This window comes from Scleropages formosus, chromosome 7 (genome assembly GCF_900964775.1).
Source record: "Scleropages formosus chromosome 7, fSclFor1.1, whole genome shotgun sequence".
In the NCBI taxonomy this organism is placed as follows: Eukaryota; Metazoa; Chordata; class Actinopteri; order Osteoglossiformes; family Osteoglossidae; genus Scleropages; species Scleropages formosus.
This window is the reverse complement of record NC_041812.1, coordinates 4,512,355-4,538,949: the sequence shown is the minus strand read 5'-3', so window position 1 is coordinate 4,538,949 and position 26,595 is coordinate 4,512,355. Positions and strand designations below refer to the sequence as shown.

The 26,595-nt window shown below is 45.7% G+C and overlaps 1 protein-coding gene across 1 annotated transcript in view; it reads right to left on the bottom strand.

Moving 5' to 3' along the window:
• The window catches only part of fbxl7 (F-box and leucine-rich repeat protein 7), a 79,134-nt gene extending 52,539 nt beyond the window's left edge, over positions 1 to 26,595 (bottom strand). The window contains exons 1-2 of the mRNA XM_029253733.1: positions 26,348 to 26,595; positions 4,610 to 4,699 (exon numbers count right to left, since the gene is read on the bottom strand). Coding sequence (XP_029109566.1) covers positions 4,610 to 4,699; positions 26,348 to 26,384 — 127 coding nt within the window. The 5' untranslated portion in view covers positions 26,385 to 26,595. The remainder of the gene's footprint in view (positions 1 to 4,609; positions 4,700 to 26,347) is intronic.

Below are 26,595 nucleotides of genomic sequence, written 5' to 3'. Positions count from 1 at the left end.
TGAGACGACATCTGGACGCTGGTGTGATGCTCCAGTGTCCTTTGGTACTTACAAAATACCGCAACTCCTGTTTTAGGTGAATCGAAGTGTTGTTTTATGTTGTGTGCGATCTGTTTTATGTTAGGGTTCTTAATCCTTTTTAACACACTTCCTGTAATTGCACATTTTTTAATGTAATTTATAGCACTTATTTCACTTTCAAGTAGTCACTTGTAAATGACTGTGCGGTGTGTTTGTGTTAATTTATTTATCGTCATTGTTATTTATTTATTCATTCATTCGTTTTTAGTTGAGTGTGGTGTAGGTTAGTTTACTGTGAGGGTGCTTATTCATTTTTTGATTGTGTATATGTAAGTGTACCATTCACCTGTTTCACTAAAATGTCATTAAGGGAGGCGTGTTGTGAAATGGAAAATACCCAAGAACGGTAGGTAAGGTGTATGGTAACACCCTGGGAACAGGCCAGGGGACCGCCCCTCTTGAGCGGTGGAGTTACCGGGTAAGTTCCTTTTAAGTATTTATGGTTTTAAGCCTTGGGGTATGTTTTTAGTGTTTTAAAGGTTCTGTCATGCGGTCTGTATATTAGTTGGCTTTATTGATTTTTGTTTTATTTTAGATTTTATTATTGACAGTAAAAAAGAAAGAAAAAAAAAAACTGGTGTGATGCTCTGCTTTCACACTTCTGTCCAAGTTGCCCAACACAAGCATTGCCCAGTTTACCCAGGTGTATTCGAACTTTTGACTGGTACTGTAGGAAAAACAAGCCCATAATTAAGCGGTCCGGCACACCGACCGCGTCCGTACCGAACAGGCCGTCAGCGCTGCATCTGCAAGGACCCACGAAGGCATCCAGCCTAATCTCAAGGTTGTGCTGCTGCAAAGACCACAACTGTCTGTGGGAGTCAGGCTTTCAGTGTCAGCCCAAGGATTACACCAACAACTGGTCCTTCACCCAAGATAAGGCTTATCAACATATGAAATAGCAGAGCACAGCGCACTTGTATCCCTCTTCCTGCGATAACTAAGAAGGTAAAGAGCACAGTTTTCCATACGCCAAACCCCTGGCAATTGCTTTCTCCCTCTCTTACGCTTTCCCTCCATTTTGCGTCCCTTTCCCGAAGAAAATGTCCAATGCGTCGTGAAGTTTCCCCGGCGCGGTTGCGTCGGACCCAAGTGCGGAACACAGGAAGCTTGGTCACGGGGCGGTTCGGTAGACGTTGTCAAAAACAGGCAAAGGGTAACCGATGTGCAAACAGGATCCAAAGGGGCAAATCCAGGAACCGTAATCCAAGAAACAGGCGAGTGATCAGGCAAACCAGTGAGTCGGAGACGAGGAGTAGGGAGAGGAGCGCGAGTGATCAATGAGGCTGAACAAGGTTCCGCACCGTGCCGTATTTCCCATTCCCTTCTCATAGCTGCGTTCAACGAGTCGTGGCAGGTGTTCCCTGTTGCGCCGCCGTGGGGGCCGTGACACAGCGGGTGCTGATGTATCTTCGAGTAAAGCATTTACAATTATTTCGGGTGTGAAAATGGACAAAAAGGCAGAAATGATCTATCACACGCTTTGGAAAACGGACGAAGCGACGGCAGCTGTCAGACGGAGCCCGCGACACGTGTATTCGTTGAGCGCTACGATGACGCGGTTCGGGGTTTACCCCACCGCTTCATCGCTGCCTCGTCGACTGCTGCAGTCACACATGGATTCATTCGGGTCTTGATGCACAAGAGTTGCTCTGCGGCAAGGGGGTCAGAGTAACAGTGTCCATGGCTTCGTCGCCAATGAGTAATGGCAAACCACAGCCTTTGGGGAAAAGAGTCAACAAACAGAAAACAGAAAGCGGGACTGCCCCGTCCGCACCCCCGCGAGCGTGTAAACTCCCAAGCGAAACGGCAATTATTGCTCGAAGCTGACGCTTTGTTTGTTTGTCCATCTGGCAAACTTCAGCGCCTCCTCACATGTATGGCAAAGGAGCCTCCTGACACCAGGAGGGAGCGAAACGAAGAGCTGAGCGTGAGGGTTGCGCAGCAGGGAAAGGAATTGGCCCCGGGGGCCTGCAGCTGAGAGCGACCTTTTCTAACTCGGTGGGCAGATATTGGCCGGAAAAGCCCGAATGTCTCCTCTGGGCGGTATAAGGCGCTCTGCCCTTCCGACCCAGTCGTACGGGAACCGCTGGCTGGACCTCCTTTTGCGAATTCAGGGGCAGAGTTGAGGTTGCCCTCCTTCTAACATGTCCCCCTCGCCGACCTAGCGCCATTGTTATTCTTCAGAAGATGGCCCTCCCTGCTGTCATTCTAGCGGCGCCAAGTCCGGGAAGACAAATTATGATGTGTGCGACCCCAGATTAGCCATCAAGGGCCTCCATCTGATGACCAGCAGTCCCGGCTGCACCCGTGTGGGTTTCATATCTGACAGCATGTGCGTCTGTGTATGAGGATGAGGATGTTTCTACAAGGGTACCCTGCTCTGAAAAACTTCTAAAGTGTCCCCCGAAGGCGACGTGTTCAGGGATGGTGTCCATATGAAATGACCTAGAAGTTCCAAATCCTTTCACTCCATTTTTTGTCAAATATCGTGTCTGGGTGGATCATCTAGTCAATGCTTTTCTTCAAAGCAACTCACAGCATTAGGCTCCCTGCATCTATGTCCCCATTTACACAGGTGGGTAAATTTACATTTACATGTATTCATTTAGCAGATGCTTTTCTCCAAAGTGACGTACATCTCATAGAAAATACAATGCGTTCAGTAAATTAGCAGGAAGAGACACTTAGATGCATCCGTGTGATTCTTAAGCGCGGTTAGTTTCTTTTCACCATATGAACCAGTGTTGATCACACGAGTAGCTGCATAAAACTTTATCAGAATATTGACCATTCCTGATCATCTTCCTAGTTTTTTTTTTTTTTTTTGGCAATACATATAAACATTTACATTACATTACAGGAGTAGCTGTGTAAAGGTTTATCCGGCATGATCTTAAAGTTATGGTGCATGAACATTTACACTTTACATGAACTTAAGAGATGATGGGCGAAGTGAGTCTGGAAGAGATGAGTTTCAGGCCCTTTTTAAATGTGGACAGAGATTCAGCAGTTCTGAGTGAGAGGGGGAGGTCGTTCCACCACAACGGAGCCAGAACCGAGAACCTCCGTGCTTTTACCTTTCATGCGTGGGACCACCAAGTGGGCGGATGTGGAAGAGCGTAGCAGTCTGGTTGGGGTGTAGCGGATGATCGTGTCTTGTAGATATCCGGGAGCAGTTCTATTGATGCTTTGAAGGCCACAACCAGGGTCTTAAATTTGAAGGTAAGTACCTTGCTCAAGAGTATTACAGCAATAGGCAAGACTTGAAGTGGCAACCCTTGACACCAAAAGCAGGAGCTCTAATCACTAAACTACAAGTTGGCTACTTCTTGAAGGTGACAGTCAAAGTCCCTCCGGTGGTGGGCAAATATGAACACGTGGTGTGGAAGTGTGCGTTCATGTCTCGAGCAAGATACGAATGAATACGTGTGTTTAAGTGTGTGTTTAGGGAAGGGGAAAGAGACCCGGGTTGCGAGTGTCTGGCTATTGGCCCAGTGTTTCTCCTTTCATTTCAGCCCACGGTGCCTCCCTTCCCTCTTATAAAAACAGTGCATTAATAAAGAAAATAGGAGATAAAGACAAAATTCAATAAAAACAATCAAAAGCTTGGTTTATAACAAAGCGTGAACGCCCAGGGAAGAGAATTATGAGTTTGGCGTTCGTAACGGGGAAAAAAAATGAAAAGCTGTGAACTGAAATACGAAACTGCATTGAGTTACTACACCGTCGGCCCTCAGCTCAAAATTATAAGATCATTACACAAATATGATGACTTGCTTCAGTTCCAACATGGAAATCAAATAACACCAGCGTGGGGCAAATATTAGATTAAGGCCATCATAACCAAACTATTAACATTCCTCAAGCATTCTTCTTGGCAGGACGCTCTTTCGGCTCTGATAAGTGGGGCCGCCGATGACTCTATGGTAACGCAAAGCTGTTAAACGAAAACAAAACTCCCATCTCCCAGCAAACGGAAAGATGCATTATGCCACACTAAGCTAAGAACAATTTGGACACTCTCATTTGTATTCCTCCCTTCCAAACAAAAAACCCTCCATCAAAAATGTTTATTCCCTGTGGTAATTGAACAAAACGTTGCAGTACACATCCTCTGCGCACCCTAGCCAATCCCTCCAACCCCTTCAACCCCTCCAACCCCTGACCCCTGCTCTTCTTCAGCCATCTAACCCCCCAACACACACACACACACACACACACACAGAAAGAAAACGTTTTTAACGTTCACATTTCCGCATCGGTCCAGAGTTGGATCCAACCCCGGATAGGAGGCCACTTCTTTCAAGCAGGGAGGGAGACCATTGAGTCTCTCCAAAGAGCACCGATGGCAGCAGCTGGTTTGTTTTCAATTTAAGTCACTTCCAAAAACACACAAGTTTTTCCAAAAATAGTCATCGCTGTACCAAAGAAGAGGGGGGGGAATAAATAAATAAATAAAACGGGCGGTGGGGGGGGGGGAGGGTCGGGCCATGCAGCGATCCCGTAATGAAGACCAGATGCCTACCTTCGCTGGTAGCCGCATGCTTTGGAGCTTTCGTTGACGTGTGATCCGTACTTGAACTCACGTCGGAGGAGATGCTGGAGCTACCTTTACCTAAAAGGCAGAACACACGTCAGGACAAGTCGCCTGCAGCCAAGCGCACGTCGACACACGCGGGGGGTCTGTGAAGGCGAAGTCCAGGGGTGCGGAGGTGGGGAGAGAGGGGATCTCCTTCTGGGATGCAGCACAAAAAATTCATAAAGGAACACAAGGGTTAAACTAGATATCAGCACTTAGAGACAGGACACACACACACACACACAGAGAGGCAAACAAACAAAGAAAGGGAGAGGCGAGCGCGCACGAGAGGGGGAAACGGGAGCAGGATCCGAGATCGGCGCTGCGGGAGAGTGGGACTGCATTCTGGGCGATGGTCGCACCCACGACAAACGCTGCCAGTCGCTGCCCTGCATCCTCACCCCCTTTGACACAAAGCAAAACGAGAAACCGGGCGAAACAAACAAACATCTCCTCGGCACCGGTGACGAGGCGGGGCGCCCACACTGCGGACCCGCCGCGCTGACCCTGTGTGTGGCCCTGGAGGAATCCCACACATCATCGGTTGAACCCTACGAAACACGGTCATGAGTGTGTCCTTATACTGTGCTCGAGTGTCCACACACACACATGTTGTCTGAACCGCTTGTCCCATATGGGGTCATGGGGAGCCAGAGTCTAAGCCAGCAACAGAGGGCATAAGGAAGGGACAGACCCAGGATGGGACACCAGTCCGTTGCAAGACACCCGAAGCGGGACTCGAACCCCCAACCCACCGGAAAGCAGGACCTGGTCCAACCCACTGCTCCACTGCACCCCTTGCCTGAGGGTCCATCATATCCTAAACTCACTTGTTAAGTATGAACCAGTTGCACAGGTGTGACAGAAAGGAAATCATGAACACAATAGAGTGTGACCGCACTAAAAACACACGCACAAACTGTCGGAAACCTCTTGTCCCGTCAAACTGGAGCCTAACCTGGCAACACCCCGGACGGGACGCCAGTCCACCACAAGGGACCCCAAGCAGGGCTCAAGCCCCAGACCTGCTGCATAGCAGGACTCAGTGAAACCTGCTGCACCACTGTACCTCCCACACACATGCCCTCTGAAACCACTTTTCCCAAGCAGGGTCGCAGCAAACCGGAGCTTAACCCGGCAACACAGGGCGCAATGCTGGAGGGGGGGGGGACACCCCGGACGGGACACCAGTCCACCACAAGGCACCCCAAGCAGGGCTCAAGCCCCAGACCTGCTGCATAGCAGGACTCAGTGAAACCTGCTGCACCACTGTACCTCCCACACACATGCCCTCTGAAACCACTTTTCCCAAGCAGGGTCGCAGCAAACCGGAGCTTAACCCGGCAACACAGGGCGCAATGCTGGAGGGGGGGGGGGACACCCCGGACGGGACACCAGTCCATCACAAGGCACCCCAAGCGGGACTCAAACTCCAGACCACCGGAGAGCAGGACTCGGCCGAATCCGCTGCGCCACCGCGCCCCCTGCACCGAAAATTTTATGTTGCTGGGTTCAAGTCCCGGAAGCCCTGCTGTAGTACCTTTGAGAAAGATGCTCATGTTGAACTGCTCCAGTAAAATTTCCAGCTGAATAAATGTGTGAGATTGTGTTTCTTTGGATAAGAGCACCAGCTAAGCAAAAAATAAGAGTAATGCAATAATAACAACGGAAAAGAACAGACCCCTCCTCGCTGCCCGTGCGGATCTTTCCGAGAACTGGCAGTACTCTTGCAGATTTAACGGAGATGGTCTCCTTTGCGTATCGCCTCCAGAAGCTTAGGAGCGGCCCCATTGCGGGTCCTCGCTGTCAATGTCCTCATTCATTCTCCTCCTCCTCATAAACCACAGTCCTTTGAACATCTTAACTGTACCGAGAAGCATGTGCTCGTCGGCTAATTGAACGCCTTGGCCAACGAAACAACCCGGACCCGGTGAGCTCGGGGTCAGTTCTAAGGTGTATACAATGACCCTGCAGATACTCCGAGGCGCCACGGATGAAAAAAGTCACAAACAAAAATCCTGTTTGCTGGTGTTTTGACCATATAAGGAGAGATCCCATATTGCTCTCACTGTTATAAACCACCGTTTGGCCTGTAGTCCCAGGTCTTGCTGGTCATCATTAAAAAACAGAGTTACTATTTTAGAAATGTTTAGACTTTTTTTTCCTGTGCCAACTTAGAGCACTTAAATCACTCATGAAACACTTTTCACAGAACGATGTCTGCATTTCACATTATCCCACCCATCCGTAATAAATAGATGCTTGTCCAGTGCAGGGTTGCGGTGGTCCGGAGCCTATCCTGAAAGAATAGGATGTGGTGCAGAGTGTAAATGGGACAGGATGCCCATCCATCAAAGGGTGGACAAGTGTGGACCACACGTATATATACACTCGATCAGTGTTACCAGGTTACGTTTATTTATTCAGCTGATGCTTTTCGCCAAAGTGACTTACAATGTTAGGCTACATATAGACATTTATACAGCTGGGTAACTTTACTGGAGTAATTCAGGGTAAGCACCTTGTTCAAAGGTACTACAGCTGGAGGTGGGATTCAAAATTGCTATCTTTGGGTCCAAAGGCAGCAGCTATAACCACTATGCTATTAGCTGTCCCTTTAAACATTCACTATGAACATTTGTCTTTTGAAGAAACCAGAGCACCCGCAGGAAGCCCACCCAAAACACACAGAGGACATGCAAGCTTCACGCTTTTCGAGACGGATTCAAACCCATGTTCAAACCTACATCCCAGGAGTTGTGTGGCACTAGCACTACGTCTGGCATCACTGTGCCACGTAACAATGTCCCACTATTTTCAATTAATGATAAAGCGTAATCAATTCATTCCATTGATGTGCTTGTGGGAGGTATGGTACCGCAGCGAGTAGCACTGCTGCCTCACAGCGCCTGGGTGGTGCAAGAGGACGTGGGTTTGATCCCCGCTCAGTCTGTGTGGAGTTTGCACGTTCTCCCCGTGTCTGCATGGATTTCACCTGGGTGCTCTGGTTTCCTCCCACAGTCCCAAGACATGCTGTTCAGGTTCCCCCATAGTGTGTGAGTGACAGAGAGAGAGAGAGTGTGCGTGTTCCACTGATGTATGGATGAGTGACCCAGTGTAAGTAGCGTATCTAGCAGGGTAAGTCACCTTGGTGCCCAAACCACCCATCAGGCCTGAAACATGGCTAGATGTTCCGTGATCGGCTTCAAGAAATAAATCAAAATAGTGGGATGAACGAGGTTCCACTAAAGTGCGGTAAACCTGATCAAATCCCAGACGAAGCACCAAAAGTCTTATGGTAAAACCTGTGGTCAGCAGCACAGCAGGAGACGCTTCCAATACAGAAACGAATGATCGAAAGTGGTACAAAGACCCACGATGTGTGCTGAGTCACCGGACCAGAAAGTTGAAGGAGTGACGCAAGGAGGGCGGAGCTAAACTGCAGGGGGTGAGAGGGTGACTGCGTCGCCCCTGGGCGCTCATGCAACTCACAGCCTGTCTGGGAGATCATTCAGCCTCATTTCCGACGAAAATTAATGCGCCGCGTGACAAAAGACAGAAACGTACAAAAGTGACAGATCCAGTCTTACTCATATGTATTAACATTCTGCTTTGAAAGGAGAAACAAAGCATCTTTTCTGTCCACAGTCTAATAAGAGAAAAGTGGACTTATTCCCATTCCCGTACAAAATGTTTAGGCCTTGCAAAGGAGTGAAAAAAATTTACAAAAGAGAAAAAAATTAGAAAAAATATATTTGTCCGTCTGTCCATTCTCATTAACCACTAATTGTGACCAGGGATGTGAGGCTGTGAAGCTTATTATAGCCTATCCACTGGGCATATATAATATATTTATACACTCACACACACACACACACACACACACACACAGAGTCACTGGGTATATACATTGTCTATATATATATATATATATATATATATATATATACACAATATCCTATATACCATTGTATATATATGTATGTGTGTATATAAGATACATCCACATATATACACCACACTATATACTAGATATGTGTGTATATATGTATACATTTTTTCAAACAAACTAAAATTTGATATTTCAAGAACATAATTTTAAAATCCTGAGCATTGCCTAGCTTCTCCATCAATCACACGGGTGGTATGGTGGCACAGCCAGTAGCACTGCTGTCTCAGAGCACCTGGGTGATGCAAGAGGATGGGGGTTCAATCCCTGCTTAGTCTGTGTGGAGTTCGCATGTTCTTCCCCAGGTCTGTGTGGGTTTCCTCTAGGTGCTCTGGTTTCCTCCCACACTCCAAAGACAAGCTGTTCAGGTTCCCCCCATAGTGGGCTGATAACACTACAGAGAGTTCATTGGCAGTTGTTTTGGTATAAAGCACCTGCTAAATAAATAAATGTGAGAACCACTTTGATCTCATGTAAGAATCATCCATTGTTTTAACTTTTTCCTTACGTTCAACCACAGTGGAGGTGCAGTGGTTAAATACAGTGCAAATCACTGATTTACACTGATATACTCAAAAGTTTTGCTAATGTCCAGTGGATCCATGCTTTTGAGTTACCCTTCCGTTTTTTGCTTTGACGTTATGATGTTTGCTTTTGCTGGTAAAAACAAACATTGACATTTATTAATTTTTCTTTGAAGCGACTTAAAAAATTAAGTCACCTCCAGTTTTTTTTTTTTTTTTTACCCATTTATACAGCTGGGTAAGTTTTACTGCAGCAACATAGGGTAAGAACTTTGCTCATGGGTTTTACAACAGTAGTAGCAGAGGCAGCAGCTCCAACCACTGTGCTACCAGCTGCCCCAGTATTCAAAATTATTTTGTGATGCTCTGAAAAATAATTAGTAAATCGTTCCCTTTGCATGTTAAGGGCATATGAGCATTATGTTATGTTATTATGAAGTTCAAATAAAAGTATTCCTCTTTATCGCTCCGGATTGATTCAGAGGGTGTTGTGAGCTGGTGCCTTGCGCTGGCATCTGGTGTCCATCTGTTACACACAAACAGGGGCACACAGGAGGCACGAGGCGAGGCAGAGACGGAGTGAAAATGCGGTGTAGCACAGCAGTGGGCCTCACTGAATATGTATACTGACTTAATGACCCCCAGGGATAAAAATGCAGACGGAGTTGACTGACAGATGTGACGGACGGCAGCGCTGGGGAGGACCGCTCCGTTTCTCTTGCCTTTGTTTCAGTTCCACGGTCCCATTCCTGCTGTCAGAGTGACCCTGCTTTGCAAACACAATAGAGGTGTGTGAAAAACGGAGCACGTTCCGTATCAAATTTAATGCAGCGTAATTACCGTAAAATTACGGCGAAAATGGAAACGAACATGTAAATATGCTTTAAATCAGTGCATCTTGTGAACGCGGGGCTGGATTTTGCTCTCTGAAGAGACTTTTGGTGCAAAAAGGGGCAAACACCAGCTGAATGGTATCAACTGACACAATGCACTTTAAACATTTCTGATGTTACATTTATTTACTTAGCAGACACTTTTCTGCAAAGCAACTTCCAACGAACTCTTTGTAGTGTTATCAGCCCACACACCTTATTCACCATGGTGACTTACACTGCTAGATACACTACTTACATTGGGTCACTCATCCATACATCAGTGGAACACACACACACACTCTCTCTCTCTCTCTGTCACTCACACACTGTGGGTGAACCTGAACAGCGTGTCTTTGGAGTGTGGGAGGAAACCAGAGCGCCCGGAGGAGACCCACACACACACGCGGAGAACACTCAAACTCCACACAGACTGAGCGGGGATCAAACCCACGTCCTCTCACACCACCCAGGCGCCGCGAGACAGGAGCGCAACTCGCCGTGTCACCCTTAAACAATTAGAGACTGTAAGACCAAACCATGCTGAGCAGGAGGTGCAGGTTTGCAGGCCTCCTTCAGTCTTCAAGAGGGAATGCGAAAGCAGCGTGGCAGCCACAGGCCCTGCGGTTGAACCCGCAGCCAGGATCGAAACCGCCGCACTTGGAACGGAGAATGATGCTGTGGGGTTTCTGAGCGGTTCTTGATTGCTCAACTTTTTTCTCTCTTTTTTTTTTTTTTTTTTTTTTTCCCCTTCAACAGTGTCCTCGAAAGAAAAAAAAGTTTACAGATGCATGATAATGGATACAAATGTCTGTTCCTCCCTGCACTCCAGCTGGGCTCCAGCCCCAGTGATTTTACTGAAGGCGAGATCTGTTTCCAGGCTGTTCTGTAATTAATTCATTGTCAGCATTTTGGCCAAACTTCAAGTCTGCGCAGCTTGCGCAGATACATGCGCCGTATGGAGATGAATGGTTTGCGGAGATTTATAGGTTAATGTCTAAAATAAGCATGTTGCGTGTCTTGTGGCGTTTAAATGAACCTTTTCAATAGAATGGGGGATATATGCATGAAAGAGATCACGAGATCTTGGTTATACACCTGGCTTTGGCCGAAAAACTGAAAGAAAGGGCCAGGAAAGCATCTCTAGCTACTTGACTGCTACATATTCCACCTGTATGCTTTCCTTTCTTAGCCTGTTACATTTATTTATTTTGCTGACATTTTTCTGCAGAGTGACTTAATGGTGACATACAATAACAGCTGTGTAGGCTTTACCGGAGCAGCAGAGGATTTGTGCACTGCTCAAGGATACTACGGTAGGAGACAGCAGTGGCGTCACTAGGGTTGGTGTCACCCCCCCATGGACCACCTCCCGTACAGAATCCTTTGGGATGTTTTTTGTACTAATGTTACTCGTAAATCGTGATTCCCACATATCACTCAATGTAATGGCAATAGTAGAGACATAAACCACTTGCAAAATTTAAATTACACCTTTAAACTACAATATCATACGCACAGCCGAAATATATTTACATTTACATAGTTTCATGTGGTTAAGGTGAAAATTCGGTGAGAAAACAATAGAATTCGAAGAAAAAACGTTTAAGAACGGCATCAAAATTGTGTTTATTTTAACGTTTTTGATATAGGTTCACAAATACTAATAACCACAGTATTGTAGCTTAAACATCAGAAAATATGACAAAATCAGCGACTATTTTAAAAACACCCGCGGCAACGAAAACAAGAGCGCCCGTTCGTAGCGCGTGCAGATGAAACCACGTGATTCGAAACGTAATTGTAATGCAATTACAATTGCAATTGTAATTGTAATTGGGTAATAACGAGAGCTCCGAGCCAAGCACATTAGAGGGTTCAAAAAGTAAACGAGGACAGAGTTTTACCCTTATAGGAATACTGATACATGTAAACTGGGCTTTTTTACGAAAAATGTTGTTTTTATAACGAACTACAGGGATTTTTTTTACGCGAAATAATACATTTCTGCTGAAACAGTGCACAAAAACTGTACGGACACAGTCATTTTGGTGTCACCTCCTCCGCACCCCCCGCACCCCCCCAGTGACGCCACTGGGAAATGGGATTGAAACTTGGGTCATTTAAGTGCAAAGCCGGGAGCTCTAAGCACTACGCCGTGCTGCACCGTTGTTAAATATTGCTATTAAATATTATATTAAATTCAGCCCTATGGAGGTCCAAAAAAAACCCGTATTTTACAACCCTGCCATCTGAAGCAACACATTGAGACCCAAGAAACCCACAGCAAAAGCCTCTTGCGCGTTCCGACGGGTGGAAAACGTGCTGATGTCAGTCAGACTGGAAGGGCAGCTGGGCCAAGCGGAGCCTTAACTACGCAGACGGCCCGAGAAGCGGTTGGTTGAGCGTCGTCCCTCAGTCTGGTCTTGAACCTCACCCTCTTGGAGAGTGATCGCAGACCTGAGATGTTTTATAACGTTGCGTTCTCACACAAGCTCAAAAACACGCCCCTCCAGCCCAAACAAGTGTGGAAAACAAGCCAGGGAATATGCAGAGGTTTTTTTTATTATTATTATTTCCCCTAAATGGGCCTCATGGCGTAAGTTGGCACGGGACGCACAGCCCAGCATTTTTTTTACACCTCAACTTAATAATTGCCACAATAAAAACAAGCCCACCAGACCTGTCATTTTCAGGTTTATTTACCCTCAATTATGGCCGTTTCCGTGGCACGCAAACCACTCCCAGTAACACATGGTGTCTCTAGCAGATCATTACTATGCAGCATATTTTGGTAAAGTTACTAACCCCATCCCAATTTGCCATTTTTATACCCCGCCGGAGAGGATGTACTTTTTCTGCTCGGACATACTCAGCGCTAGTAGCTGGAATAGAGAGATTTTGGCTCCCGCTGCCTAACGTTTCACATGTATCCTTGCAACAGGTGGTTTGGAGGTTAGGGCTTCTGCGACCAAAATGACGCAGGTCGAATCCCTGAATTGCTGTTGTACCCTTGAGTGAAAGAGACACTTGCACTTTAATTACACGACAGAAAAAAACGAGGAAGCGGTAACGCAGTTAAGGATACGTTGCTGTAACATAAAGGATGCTCCTTCAAATCCTAGGTGAAGCCTTGCTGCTGTGAGATATTTAACCCATGATATTGGTCTGCTAACATCTCCGGTATTATAACCGAGTACCGTATTTACTCGAATATAACTCGCCCTCACATATATCTCGCACCCTTAATTTTACGAAAAAGAAATGAAAAATTTTCGCGTATACATCAAAGTTTAAAACTATAAGAAATAGATAAAGAGGATCAGCATTTCAACAATCGTCGGCTTGCTTTTTTTTTGCCGAGTGGCGCGATCCCTAATTGCGCACCAATCGTTACGCGTAGCGGCCTACCGTTGTCCGTTTCGCACTCCACTTTCACGTCGCTTCTCAAAATTCACTCGTAAAGCGTTGTTCGTAACGTAACTCAAGTCTCGTAAACTACCGGTAATTTTCGCTTGAAATATGGAGAAACGTTCCAGTTACAGTGCTGGTTTTAAACGGAAAGTTATTGACTTCGTAGAAAAACGTCGCTATCGAGCAGCAGGGCGTCGAGTTTAACGTGCGATTATTGGCGTAAACAGAAACCTGCGTTAGGAAACACCAATAAGTCAAGAAAAGTATTCCGAGGACCTAAATCATGTGGAAAGTTTCCCGCGCTGGAGTGGAGGACGAGTTATTTGAATATGTGTTAGGTTTGCGTAAAATACGGTTGCTGTGTTTCGCTCGAAATGTTACATTTTTAAAGTTGGCTACAAAACGAGGCATCGGTCGCACACATCTGAAAGTGAGCCGAGGCTGGATCACGAGATTCATGAAAAGGAAAAGCCTTCTGCTTCGTCGAAGGACATCCGTTTCCCGAAGAATGCCGAAAGATTTCGAGGATAAAAGTGATGGATTTTCATCGCTATGTATGTGATTCAGTTTAGGAAGAGCAATAACCATGTTATTGCAAATAGCCAATGCCAATCAACACCCCTCAACTTAGACATGCCGCACCAAACAGCATCAATTTAATTTTTTCCTGAAAAACTTCAGTTACCGAAAATTCTTGCATATATCTCGCACCCCGAATTTTTAACCTGAATTTTGCGGAAAAAAGTGCAAGTTATATTCGAGTAAATACGGTAATAACATAATCATTATGACGGGGGGGGGCACAGTGGCCCAGCGAGTAGCGCTGCTGTATCACAGCACATGGGTGGTGCGAGAAGATGTCTGTGTGGAGTTTGCAGGTTGTGTGTGGGTTTCCTCCAGGTGCTCTGGTTTCCTCCCACACTCCAAAGACATGCTGTTGAGGTTCACCCATAGTGTGTGAGTGACAGAGAGAGAGTGTGTGTGTGTTCCACTGATCTATGGTTGAGTGACCCAGTGTAAGTAGTGTATCTAGCAGTGTAAGTCACCACGGTGAATAAGGTGTGTGGGCTGATAGTAACACTACATAGAGTTAATTGGAATTCACTTTGGAGAAAAATGTCTGCTAAATAAATAAATGTAAATGACAATTTTACGCCATCTTCTGCTGCTGCCATTAAGAATACAAGTTAAACAAGTTTTTTGGTAGAATCTGGTATTATTACAGTTTGAATCGTGCCTTTGTAAAGTTACATCAGAGACATTAAATGAAAAGCAAATACACATTAATTAATGCATTGTAATTACAATGAAAACACATTTACATTTTAATTTACATTTACATTTCTTCATTTATCAGATGCTCTTCTCCAAAGTGAAGTTAATCCCAGTGAATAATACAAAGAGTGCATCACATCAAGAGAAGGAGAGATTTGGATGCAGAAACGTAATACTAGAGTATAGTCAATTTGTCACATACCACAGTATAAAAGAGTATAAGTTAGAAAAGTAGGTGCAAATTAATTAAACAAATTGATATTAAAAAATATTTAACATACACGTACATTTTTATCGAGCATTTATGAGATGAGAGAGTCTGAAAGGGATGAGTTTTGAGTCCCTCCTTAAAATGCTGAGAGGGATTCAGTAGTTCTGAGTGACAGGGGAGGTCATTCCCGAACATTGGATCTAGAACCAAAAATCTTTCTGCTTTTCATTTTGGATCTGTATGTAGGACCACCAAGACAACATCAAAGGTAAGATGATGATGATGATGATTATTTTTTTTATTCCCACTTTGTGTATATATATTTTAAAAAATTACCTCTTAATTTTCATATAATTTAATAAAATAAATAAGAAAATATGCATTTTTCATATGCACCCATCTGAGTTTTGTGAAACCCGTAGCATTTACATATACAAATGTCACTGTTTGCTTGTGCTGCACAGAATCCCAGTAGGGTTGGGGTAACTCCAATCCTAACCCTAATTTTTGCCCCAACCTTAACTCATTATTCTTGCAAACAGGGTGTACAGACCTCAGCTTTGTGCTCAGGCTCTAAATCCAGCCTTCCTAGTTGTCTTTGTTATCGCTTTCTCACACTGAACGCTGACAGCTGTGGCCTGTCTTCATTGCTGCCAGCTGTTCGCCTTAAATTATGCCGTTTCTACCTTGAAACTTATAGCGCAGGACTTTTATTTGGGGATTTTTAGCGAACGGAAATTCATGTTAAATACGACACGGACTGGCGCAGAAACCAGAACGCATCCTGGACACGTGGTAATTTCTTATATTGTGATTTGTGTTAATAAATCTGGGCTCATCACAAGTGAAAATCAGAAGTATAAACTGTATAATTAATTAAAGGCAATAAAATATTTGCAAAAATCTGTTTGGTCTGAAATATAAAAATAGATGAAAGGCCGAATTTGCGAAAAATGTCAGTCGATGAATCATAAGGTTTCCATTGCCTGAAACTGCCATCAGAAATGGAAAATTACGAAGCAATTGAATGTTCTGGCTTCTCTCTGCCGTTACTATAGCCACTGTAACGGAATATTCATCCTTAATACTCACCAGTATTAAACTAAAAGAACTGCTCTAAACAACAGTGACATTGTTTCTCCAAATGTCAAATAATTTTCTGTTGGCGACACAAAGTGACCAGCTGTGCAAAAACGAGACAAAAATAAATTCATTTTCTCTAAGAAAATCTCAATTAAAGAATTCTCAGCCAATATACTGGTCAGTTACCATAGTACACAAACACATGTACAACATCACCAAACTTTGCATGACTACTTAGTAGTGATCTCTGTAATATAACCATTTTTTTTACGTTAATATTCAAACATTGTACCTTTTGCCAGTGCTCTAGAATTATTACTATCATTTATTCATTTTGCGGATGCTTTTCTCCAAACTGATTTACTTCTCACTATGTTTTATGCAGTTATATAGCTGGGTAATTTTTACTTCGTCAGTTCAGGATGAGTACCTTGCTCAACGGTACTACAACAAAAGGTGGGATTCAAAGCGGGGTGTTGCAAGTGCAAGGTGATTTTTTGAAAAAAAATATTACCTACATTACATTTATTTATTTAGCAGACGCTTTTCTCCAAAGTGACTTCCAATTAACTCCATGTAGTGTTACTATCAGCCCACACACCTTATTCACCGTGGTGACTTACACTGCTAGATACACTAGGTCAGTCATTCATACATCAGTGGAACACACACTCTCTCTGTCAATCACACACTATGGGTGAACTTGAACAACATGTCTTTGGAGTGTGGGAGGAAACCAGAGCACCCGGAGGAAACCCACACGGACACTGGGCGAACATGCGAACTCCACACAGACTGAGCGGGGATCAAATCGACGTCCTCTCGCACCACCCAGGTGCTGTGAGACAGCAGCACTACTCGCCGTGCCACCGTGCCGGCTTGTCTTTGGAGTGTGGGAGGAAACGGGAGCGCCCGAAGGAGACCCACACAGACACAGGGAGAACATGCAAACTCCACACAGGAGTTTACCTGTACTAAATTATCTGTGTCCGTGTTTTTTTCTATGTTAATAACATTTATATTATCTGTGCTTCTATGACTCCCAGTGTCATAATTGTATATGACATAACCACCATATACAGCCACATTCTAGAAGATTCTACAAGAATCAGAGAGGCCGATCGATAGAAGAGGAGGTTAAAATGAAGGGTCTTCATAGATGGTTGTCAAGGGAGTTCTGGGGGTGAAAAAGTCCTGAACCAGAGTTGCATTCCTTCAGTTTTTCCTCCTAATGCTTAAGCCACGGTGCTCTGAGAGCATATGAGGCTAATTTCCCGTCCTGCCAGAGACTGTGGGAGATTCAATAACACTGAGCCGTGGAGACCGGTGCGCCTCAGGGAAGCTCAACGGGAAACACAGGGCACACAGTCACACCGAGAACACACACTTGGAAGAATTTGGACAGATGTCCAAAGACTCGGGGATACAGACACACTAGAGCTCCCTATATCACTGTTACACATTAAAGCGTGCATGCACATGCGCTTCAAGAAACATGCACCACGTGTCCGGAGGGTTTATTCTGCCGAAAAACCCAACACTTTCCGTTGAGGATGAATAGAACTGAAAACTCATCAAAGTCTCCGGCAACAAACAGGTCGAGTGTTAAAAGCGAAGAATGAACTTGTCGAGGGGTGCGGTGGCGCAGTGGGTTGGACCATGGTCCTGCTCTCTGGTGGGTCTGGGGTTCGAGTCCTGCTTGGGGTGCCTTGCGATGGACTGGCGTCCTGTCCTGGGTGTGTCCCCTCCCCCTCTGCCCTTATGCCCTGTGCTGCTGGGTAGGCTCTGTGATCCTGTATGGGACAAGTGGTTCTGAAAGTGTGTGTGTGTGAACTTGTTGAATATTTGCATTAGTTCACTGAGCTGAGACTTTCCTCCAAAGCAACTTACATTACTCAGCCACCTAAAATTATCTACCCATTTACACGGATGGGCAATTTTACTAGGGAAGTTTGTTCAAGGGTACTACAGCCGGAAGTGGGATTCGAACCTCGGACCTTTGGGTCCAAAAGAGACAGTGTTAACCACTATCCTTCCAGCTGCCACAATGCAGAACCCTGCATGCAAAAAGTTATGTCTTGAACAAGGTAGATTTACTTGCTGGTGCCCCTGGGTGGATCAAAGAAGAACCCACACACACACACACACACACACACACACACACACTGTCAGAACCGCTTGTCCAATACAGGGTCGCGGGGAGCCGGAGCCGAAGCCGAACCCGGCAACACAGGGCAAAAGGCCGGAGGGGGAGGGGACACACCCAAGACGAGATGCCAGTCCATCGCAAGGCTCCCCAAGCGGGACTCAAACCCCAGACCCACCGGAGAGCAGGACCCGGTCCAAAAAACCTTTCCAGCAGATCCCAGAATGCTGAAGGACCTCATCGAGCTCTTCAGTAAGCAATATTTGTAACCATGACAACAACACCAATCAACACCACAGAGGCCTTGATTAGATGACATCGCAAAGAAAGAGTTGACAGCCCTGCCTGGATCGTTCACGAGACCAAAGCTGTGAAACGATGACAACTCGGAGGACCCTGCGTTTGTACTTTTTGATGATCCCGAAGGGGAATGAGTGCTAACATTTTGAAAAAAATGCCTCGGTCGCATTGCTTTACACACAACGGCTTCTTTAAAATTTCAAGTCTTAAACGCCTACTTCCAACAAGGTTTCTTCTACGATGGTTTAAGCACAGCAGCATTTGAAATGTGACTGCCATTATATCAATAATTACAGTTAGCCAAAAAATAACCACTGATCCGTTTCCTTCTGACAGCTCCAAAGGCCGCCCGTAAATTTTTCCGTACGAAACTCTATTGACGAAAACCGAAAGTCCTGGAAGAGGCCCCCGGCATAGTACCCTTTGGCAAAGTACTTAACCGTGCTCCACTGAAATATTCAGCAGTATAAATGATTAAAATGTGGTAAGTCACTCTATTAAAGCCCAAGATACACAACGAAATGGTGACTTTATTTGTATGTTCATGCACCGTAACTTTAAGATCGTAGCCGGATAAACCTTTCAGCAGCTACTCCTGTAATGTAACGTAAATGTTTAGAAGTATCTCAAAAAAATTATACATAATAAAAATTACATATTGTAACGACCCGTGGGAAAATGTTAAATGTAAATAGTTGCATTGTGGGGAATAATGTTAAATGTGGGTGTGCAACCACTGGGGGCACTTAGGGTGAAAATGATGGGGTGACCGTGTCCGCAGAAGTTTCGGGAGAGAGCTGGGGGTGCTAAGGAGGCTGGGAAGGCTGGCTGTAGGCGCAGGTCCTGAAGGAAACGGGGTTCTCGGCCCGAGAGCGTTATTTCTCTGGTGCCGGTGTTCTAATAAATCGTTTGTAATGAATGCTGCCTCCACGTCCTTCTTCGCCCCATCCAAACCCACGGCAATGCGCGCTACAATATATATGAATAAATAAAAATTACTAGGAAGGTGATCAGGAATCGTCGATATTCTGATAAAGTTTCATGCAGCTACTTGTGATGAACATTGGTTCATACGGTGGAAATAAACTGCATTTAAGAAACACACGTCTGCATCTAAGCGTCTCTTCCCGCTAATGTAATGAACACATTGTATTTTCTATCAGATGTTCGTCACTTTGGAGAAAAGCATCTGCTCAACGAATACACACACACACAGCTTATCCCAAGGAGGGTCACGGTGAGCCAGAGCCTAACCCAGCAACGCAGGGCCGGAGGGGGAGGGGACACACCCAAGACGGGACGCCAGTCCGTCACAAGGCACTCCCCCCCCAGCAGGACTCGAACCCCAGACCCGCCAATAAGCGGGCACAGGGCAAACCCACTGAATGAATACACACACACACACACACACTTTCAGAACCGCTCGTCCCATACGGGGTCGCGGGGAACCGGCGCCTACCCGGCAACACAGGGCGCAAGGCCGGAGGGGGAAGGGGACACACCCAGGACGGGACGCCAGTCCGTCGCAAGGCACCCCAAGCGGGACTCGAACCCCAGACCCACCGGAAAGCAGGACTGTGGTCCAACCCACTGCGCCACCGCACCCCCATTGAATGAATACACGTAAATGTAAATGTATAGGCGGATAAATGGACGTATCATCCGATACCACCCTTTCGCCGAAACTCAAATTCGTGCTTTTATGTATCTGGCAAGAGTCGCATTCTCTTGCAGTTATCCAAATGTTTACCTACTAAGCCCTCTGTCTGTTTAGATTCTTGTACAGAAAGACACACACAAACGCAGAAGCACGCCCACAAACACATGCACCAAGGCAGATGCACATGCGAGAAAAAAAAATTACCTTTCTCATACTCTTCACTGTGTTGTGTCACGAGGGACGTTTTTCCCTCCAAACAGGACCTCTTTGTATAACGTCGATTTACTGTAACGGCACTGTACTCAATAAAGCGGCACACACACAGGGAGGGCCCCCCAACGAGAGGAGCTATATCATCTTCATTTATTCTCAAAACTATATTTAAATGGGCTGAGATCAATGTCTCATTTGACTTTTAATGGTTTATTTTGAACGCGTTCGGGATCTGTTTAGCGCGCTGCCGGGCCGTCGCGTCGTTACGCCGCGGAGCGGTACACAAACGCGTCGGCGAAATGACAGGTAGGCGCTGTAAAATAACACCGTTCCGCGGAGGGATCGCGGAAGCATAAACACGTTTCGTATCGCCCGTAGTCAAGAAAATCCTGATTAAAATGTGCTGCTTTTGTATTTATAAACTACAGCCTTGTCCAAGGAATGGATAATTGTGGCCTCAAAAGCATGAGTCAGACGAACGTCCTCGCTAGGTAACGGCCCCGCGATGCATCTTCGCTCAACGTAGCGAGACGCCGTGTCTGCGGAGCCCGACTTCTGGCGCCGACCACCGCTGTATACTCAGAATTCATAATCCCATATTTGCATTATATCGGCGGGGAAGACCTTCATATCCTTGCTACCTCGCCCGTCTCAAAATTGCTTTCGCCTGCCTCCGTTTCTTTGGCGCTGCCCTTCGGGAGTCTCTCCAAGGCCGAACGCAGCACCAAGGTCCTAAGGATGCAGTCATTCAGTTTGCCTACCGACACCCTGAGCACCGACTTACTTTTTGGCATTTACGCACAGCTCCCGTCAAAAGTTTGAGTACACTTACTGGAAACTGGCTCTTCCCATGTCATATCTGGGTAACGAGTTTGATCAGATATGGGGTCCCATGTCCTCTCAGGTCTTCTGCAGCAGTTCCCAGAGGTGTAGGACCCTTGTGCATCACTTTTTCTTTACACTACTGTTCAGGTCCTCCCATACAAGTATTGCTCGTGGGAGGATCACACCAGGTGGCATAGTGGCACAGTGAGTTGGGCTGTTGTCTCAGAGCAGGTGGGTGGTGTGAGAGGACATGGGTTCAATCCCTGCGCACTCTGTGTAGAGTTTACATGTTCTTGCTGTGTTTGTGGGGGTTTCCTCCCAAAGCCATCCTGTTCAGGTTCACCTACAGAGTATGTGTGTGTGTGTTCCACTGATGTATGGATGAGTGAGCCATTGTAAGTAGTGTGTCTAGCAGTGTAAATCACCCTGGTGAATAAGGTGTGTGGGCTGATAACACTACAGAGGGTTCATTGGAAAACTGTCTGCTACATAAGCACGTGTACTCAAACTTCTGACTGGAACTGTACCTCCATCCCTCCTTTGCCTTCGGTTTTCCTTAAAGGCCGGCCCCGGGATCCTGGGCTGCCGAGGCGCAAACCCTGTTGGAATAAACAGCTACGCCACCAGCGCTGACACCCCAACCAAAGGATCCCTTTTCCGATGCAATGGGCAGCGCGGGCGCTTCGAGTCCAAAATCCAGGCAGCACTTTTCAAAACCCCGTAAAGGAAAATTACCCAGCGAATGCTTTCTTCAATTCCAAACAGTTGGAAGTGATGAGGGTATAAAAAGGTAGCGTGGAAAATGATGCTCTAGACCTGCTGCACTGAGTTTGGGCTGGCAGCGGCCCAGAGGGCAATTGTCCTTTTTTTTCTCGCTCTCCGCTGTTGTTTTTGTTGTTGAGCGCTCGCTCGCGTGCAAGCAGGAAACCCGAATTTTAAACCTGCTCAGGCCCTCCAATTATTCAACAGCACAGTTGGCCATGGCTGGTGGAACTGGGACCCGTCCAGCTTCTCACTGGAGACAAACTTCCAATTAACTCCAGCCTTAAAACACAAGAAGTGTGTATCGAAAACCTCCTTTCTTCCTTTTCTCAGCCTTCGTCCACAGAGCTCGGAAATGTCGCCGTCACTCGGACGTCACAAAGCGCCCATGGTTTCCGCGGAAGGTCTGTTTATGTCCTTTTATGTCCTTTAAGGCCTGTTTCCTCCATTTCGTTCCCCACGGAGAGATACAGAACTGTGGTTTTCCAGATAATGTGGAGCGAAGGATTAAGACGGCATAGCTTTTGCTAACCACACATTATGAAGAACCTTCCGGAAAAAAAAAAAAAAAAACTGCGATTGAGTAATTACTTTACAGAACACTGCAGATTAACATATGAAATGGGAATCCGTAAAAATTTAATCCCTTCAATTAAACTAATGTTGGTACGAAAGAGAGCGTTAAATGTAAGGCTTTAAAAACCACTTTGTTGGAGTGTTGGCTTGAGAAAGAATGTGGTCAAATTCACAGATGGGCGGTAAAGAGCGGGAGGACGGCTCTCTTTGGTTCCCCATGTTACTCTTTCCTGAAGCTCTTCTGTAAACGTTCTGTAAATAATTAGAACTTGTGCAAAAAGCGCAGGGCCGATTCAAAACAACCCGTCGACGACTAAAAAAAAAAAAATGGAGGGAAAAACATTCCCTGCGTGCTGAACAATTAAAACTGGCAGAAAATTTATCAAGGTTATAAGGGGATGGTAGGACAAGGAATTAAACACGAGGGCGTGCGCTCCGGACGCTCGCCGCGTCTGTCTCGGAAGACAGGACGGAGACACTAGACCACCTGCCCTGTTTTGAAAAAGACCTTCGGTCTCTCCAGGCCTCCGTTACGTCTGGGACGTAAATCCGACGCCGCACTGTGACGGAACAAACAGGCGCAGCTCTGGACAAACTCGAATCTGTCCATTTAAGTGCCTTGGACTGGGGAAAAAAAAAAAAAAATGCATGTTTTTTTTTTTAAACCAGCATGGTAAAGATGACTTACGTTCCCAGTCTGCTTTTATTTATGATAAAAGCAGTGCCCTCTGGAATGGCGCGGTGATTCCAATGGCGTTCCAAGCTCCTGCTGTGACACCATATTGCTTTTCAAGACACCGGCGGCTCAGATTTAGACCGTCCTCGGAATGCGCGGTGGGTGGGGCGCCTAACAATGTCGCCGCTGCAATGCCGTTCCACTTCTTCCTCTGCGACCCGCGCGGTGCTGACTTCCCAACCTAAGCCGCTGAGACACGAAGAACTCAACGCGTTCTACGTTGACCGAAGAACCGGATCCCGTTGAGGTGGTACACGGAATAACAAACGACTCCAGAGTCTGGTCCCGATTTACAGGCCTCATTTGGATCTCCTTTCATCGTGGACCAGCTGCCATCCCCCAACCCTCTGTCCAGTACCCCATTCACCAGACCCACACCCCCCCTTTTACCACAAGTGTCGTCCCTCTCCTTCATCATGAGGTCATCTCCTCATGCGGCTTCTTCCCCGAGCAGATGGGTGGCTTGGCATACGGTGCAGCACTGGGCTCGAGGTTCCAGTAAAACACCATCAAGCTACAAGACAGAACTCCAGCTGCAACAAATCCTCCCTGTAGGCTTTGCACCGAAGGCTCCCGAAGAACGCCATCCTTCGACTCAAGTTACACTCCTTGTGACGACGCGAACTAGTCTTTTCCGCAGCTTTTTTTCCTACACAAATATTGGATATCGGCATCATAAAGAAATGACAAGCGCGTCCGAGCGACTGACGGGAAACAGATACTGTACGTCTGGGAAAACGGCAGTTTTATCTCTTTTAGCGTAAAAACCTGACGTTACCAAATGTCGGTCTGCATTATCCCAGAATAAAGCTGCCCAGATTTAAATTATGCTGAAATGCCAGCAAAAATCTGGCACTGGGCTTTGAAGTATGGTGCTACCACACTGCATAAATATTTTCCAAAGAAACTTCCAGTGGGCTTTTGGACACATATTAGTGCGCTGATCCCGCGACCAGACGAGTAATGTGTTATTCATTTAGGATTCACAGACTCGGGTTTTTCTGCAGTCCCTTTGGACACGCTGGCAAGTACAAAGAGTCGAACCCGGGCCGCAGGTAACGAGGATCATACCTCGGCCAGCTCACACGTAACAAGGCGTCGACTGACTCTGCGATGTGACACGTATGGAAGTAAGAGCATTTGGAGGAGAACTCTCTGAAATCTGGTGAACAGCCACGTTTACTGAAGAGATTCTATGGTATGGGATGGGAAGCGCCGCGGGTCACGGGGCAGTTTGGGAATTGCCCTCGGAAACAAGAAACGCAGGTCATTTCATAGCCCGATATAACTAATCTATGAAAACACAAGTAAACGCAGTACATTGCCGGTATTTAGCTGATGTCTTTACCCAAAGCAACTTCTAGCTGTTAATAGGTTCGAAAAGTAGAATACCCACGCCCGAGCAGTTCAGGGTAAGCGCCACACCCAAAGGAACTATACCAATGGGAGGAGCGGGATTTGATCCCATGACCTTCGTGGTGCAATGAGAGGTCCCTACTTGCTTCTCAAGAAGCTTGCACAACAGCAAGGTCTCTCAGAACCGAGGGTGGTGAATGAGGAATGGACTTGTCCAAGCACACATGGTGTGCATTTACCAAAAAAAGCTGTTATCAAGGTAAAAACATACCATATATGTACTCGCGAAAAACAAAATAAATGGAGGTGCTCTAACAAAAAAGATTAAATTAATTCCGAGAAGCTGGACTCCAAAGTGCTGGACTCAGCAAAAGCGCATAAGTGGTTCAACTGGGCCTCTGGAAGCTGAAGTGAAGGTTGTGGGGGTGGGGGTGGGGGTACGTGCGTTAACAAGTTATCCGAAAAGTCCTCCAAACACCTAAAAGCCAGATGTCGTGCAGCATTCACAGAGGAGCACAACATTTCGGCCATCCGATCGTCCGTCCGTGCTGTTAATAAGAGGGTTTGTTATGCGGGAACAAAACGGGTCCCTTCTTCGGTGTAAAGTCTGAGTGACGCTGAGAAAGTGCGCAGGCCTGCAGGCTACAAAAGACATTGTTAAATACATCATCTGTGGAAGTTATTCCAAGTACAGCCTGTAACCCGTAGATTCAAGGTAGGTTTCACAATGAGTGCCTTGTTTCTGCTCTTGCTCCCAGCCACAACCTTGAAAATGTGTGTATATCTATATAATTAATATATAATGTGTCAGTGTGGGTTTATAGATTTATTTATACCGCTCGCAACACCTTGTTTACAGGAGAATTTCATGCTTTTCGGTTCCCTTTCTCCGTCTGGGTGCTTCAATCCTAAAGCACTCCTGGGTGGAGGAGTTTACCGACATGCACAGTTAACTTTACATCAACTGCAAATTAACTATAAATCAGCTTTAAATCACAAGAAGAGTGCTGTTTGTAGCCTGGAAGCCACTTGAATCATATTATAAGGGTAATACCTCTCAGAAACCACTGGAAACAGCTTACGCTGAATTATCCTGTAAATAAATGTCACTTTTCTGCATGGTTTTCGGAACAGTAGCGCGCCGAATATGGAATTTTTCGTTATTTTCGTGCTTTTTATCGGGCACAAGTGCACATACACATCACTACTGTCACTACTTCATCATCTGATCCATGTGTTTCTTCTTTCCAGATTTTACACACACACACGCCCATCACTTTATGTGATATGACCTTACAGTAAATGTATTCATTTTAAACTGTTGAGGGATATTTAAATACATTTCTACAGTGACAACAAAAAAAAACTCATTTAATTCTGAGTTCCACTGTGTTCTGCTGACTGGAACAAAAGAAAAACATTTCATTTTTTGTACTTTGTGACCCACTTTGTTTAAAGGTTATAGAAGGCGAAGGGTGTAAAAATGAAAATGACAGAGTGACATTTCAGTCCATTGAAGGACAATGGAACCGAGTAACAGGTTAAAAAATGAGTTGTGCTCTCTAACAAAGTGCAAAAAAAAAAAAAGAAAAAAGGGAATAAGGAACGGAAAAGTGGAGAAAACAACAAGGAGGGTGTCTGATGGGCTTCAAAATGGAAATAAGATTTAAAAAACGCAGGTTTGAGATTAATACTCATATCTACTATATATAATTAATAATACATTGCATACATATGAGAGAGAAAGAGCTCTGATTTATTTATAGTGATTATTTCACTTACCTTCACTTCCACACTGTTTGCCATTGTTCGCACCCATCCTGCAGAATGCATAATCTACCCACACAATCCCGAGACATCCATAAAAAGTATTAATCCATAAAGACCTGGAGCAGCGGGACCACAGAGTGACGGCAGAACCGCTATAGTGCGAAACGCCCGGGAGGAACTTTGTTAGTTCAAATCCTCAGTGCGGACCTCGACAGAGTGCCATCCCACCAAGATATATGAACGAGCTTTTTCTTTCCTTT